The sequence below is a fragment of the Limulus polyphemus genome, unplaced genomic scaffold, assembly GCF_000517525.1.
Source record: "Limulus polyphemus unplaced genomic scaffold, Limulus_polyphemus-2.1.2 Scaffold3798, whole genome shotgun sequence".
NCBI classification, from domain to species: domain Eukaryota; kingdom Metazoa; phylum Arthropoda; class Merostomata; order Xiphosura; family Limulidae; genus Limulus; species Limulus polyphemus.
In genome coordinates, this window is record NW_013669408.1 from 34,304 (window position 1) to 37,004 (window position 2,701).

At 33.4% G+C, this 2,701-nt stretch overlaps 1 protein-coding gene across 1 annotated transcript in view; it reads left to right on the forward strand.

The window, feature by feature from the left end:
- The window catches only part of LOC106470061, a gene marked incomplete at its 5' end in the record, with an annotated part of 30,037 nt that extends 29,795 nt beyond the window's left edge, over positions 1–242 (forward strand). The window contains one exon of the mRNA XM_013930585.2: positions 76–242. Within this exon, the coding sequence (XP_013786039.2) occupies positions 76–242 (167 nt within the window). The remainder of the gene's footprint in view (positions 1–75) is intronic.
- Between the last annotated feature and the right edge of the window lie 2,459 nt (positions 243–2,701).

The following is a 2,701-nucleotide window of genomic DNA, read 5'->3' on the forward strand; positions in this document are numbered from 1 at the left end:
TGTGTAGTAGATCTGAAGGTATAATTTACCTCTGAAGATGTGGTAGTAGATCTGAGGTATAATTTACTTCTGAAGATGTGGTTGTAGGATCTGAAGGTATAATTTTACTTTCTGAAGATGTGGTTGTAGGATCTGAAGGTATAATTTTACCTTCTGAAGATGTGGTTGTAGGATCTAAAGGTATAATTGTAGAACTGACTTTTAGTGACAAAATAGGATTCTTTTTTACCTGTGCTTGGTAGTTAATGAGATAATTAAAACCAGAAAATCAAACGAAGTATCTAAAAAAATGGATTGAATAAGAGGAACAACAGAAATAGCACCACTTTCCCTTTGGCTTAATAAAGGCCTATGCATTGGAGCCGAAACGTTGTCTATAAACTGTCAACAGGTTTTGCTTTGTTCTTTTTTTTTTTTTCATACAAACGTGCTTGAGAAACACTATCTCGAGTTTTGGAAGAAACCAAAACGCCGCAACAAATAATAAATGTTTTGTAGGGTGGGAGGAGGAAGACCAAATTTTTACCGATTTATTTCAAATAAATAAGCATTATTTATTAAATATAGTACAGAAACTGTTGAAGCTCAGTTATAGAATTTATGACTATCCAAAAAAAAACAGAACTTTCTGAAGAAAACCTATAATCCAATTAAAAATAATAATCGTAATTATATAAACATACATATAATTATACCCAATGACATTATCGTAATTATATAAATATACCCAATGACGTTTTTTCATATTTTATAGGTGTTATTTTTGATATCGTCTACTGTAAAAGTATTTAAAAAAATATATCCCACTTTCAACACGAATGATTCACGAGCAGATGGTTGATACTGACGCGTCTGCTGAAAAACTGTTTGATCAGAACTGACAAGTCATGGTTGCGTGAACATTCATCAAGTATGTTGCACCTCTTCCGAGTCATACGTGGCTAAAAGTGGGTACAATTCCACCAGCGTTCTAATAGGATTTGACTTTCCACCTGTTTCCACGACGTCTTATCACTGTTCCAGTAGAGTTAGGCCAACGTGTAATGTGTCATACAGAATAGTTCACCATCACCTGTCCCTTTTTGTTGGTGAACTTAGAACTACGTGTGTCACTCACTGTGTAACCATGAAATATATTCGCCATGAACCCTTACTTGTTATCTTAACAGGGTTTTTAAACAAATGGTCTCATCCCACTAGAAAGAAAACAGAATGTTTCACACTGTACTCTAAGTAACACATTATTTGTAAAATAATCTTACATCGTTCCTCCCTGACCCAACTTTAATTTTCAATTATTTCTTCCCCTATACACACGTGCACTCGCATGCAATGAATTTTTTAACCCTAGAATTAGGGATGAAGCCCATATGAGTTCTATGGACTTTTTTTAGACCTTGTAGGTTCATGACTTTGTTGGTTGAATAGTTTTTAATAACACGAGTCACATACAAAAATTAAACATAAATGCCCTCAATATTGCAATTAACCCTACTAATATTGCTTAGGTCCTATTTTACACGTACAATGGGTGATTACACGTTTTTTCTCAGCATTTTATATTGACTGTTGTAAAAGGCAAAAACATAAATTTATTCAATTGATGCAACATCTGGACTCCACTAGTTATGAACATTATCAAAACAATTCGGTAATCGTGGGCTAATAAGCATTTCTATTGCTTCTTATGGGTAATTTCATTTTATGTAGAAATCAAACATAACTATAAATATGATTTATGTGCTAAATGACTACAACCAAATAATATAAAATATATTAAACAGAAATACAAAAAAAAAACGCGTCAAAAATATTTAGGCATAAGATTTAACACGGAAAAGAAGTATTATGCCAGTTATAGACACAAAACATCATAGCGCGTGTCACTATGGCTGTTAGATATATATGACTGTTTCGTTTAAATTTATGAATTATGATTTAGACAGTTATAAAGTGCGAGTGTTAAATTCAATATTTTTAAAAGTGATAATTTATCGCAGGTAACATTTCTTACATAACTGTTTACGAATCATTTGTGGTGTAGGCCAATTGTTGTAAATTGACTCGAACTTTCGGTATTTTTCTCCTTGCTTTGAGTGTGTATTGTTATATCATAACGTCTCTAGTTTGTAGGAAGTTCTAGGCCTCAGACTGGCAATATATATATATTGTTACGTCTCTGGTCGTTTGTTAATATCCCGTATAATTTCTTTCCGATGAAACTTTAGCAACACAAGTCCTTTCTTAAAGAAAACTAGTTTATTCTTTCTCAATACAACTTTGCAATACACTTGATTTCCACAGTCACGCTATAATTCAAACAAACGCAATAATTCACAACGAGCGAACGATTCACGCGTTTGACTCAACTGTCGTCTCTATCTCTGTCTGCAATTCAATTACATTGTTGCCGTCACTTCTTGGCGGTCTTATACACAAGAATACCGCAAATCTGGTAAACACTCGAGGCTTCACGAAGGGACATTAATTTTCTAGAAGTTCATGACGTGTTACTAGCGTCACGTGACCCCCGATGTCGTAACACTGCCCCTTCCTTAGTATTGTTCGTCCCTAACAATAACCACTTACATTAAACCAATAAATAATTAACATTAACTTAATTAAATGTACAGAATTTACAAACACAAAATTAAAATTCAACAACGTCTCTTAATTTTACGGGAAGTATTTTCTTCCGTAC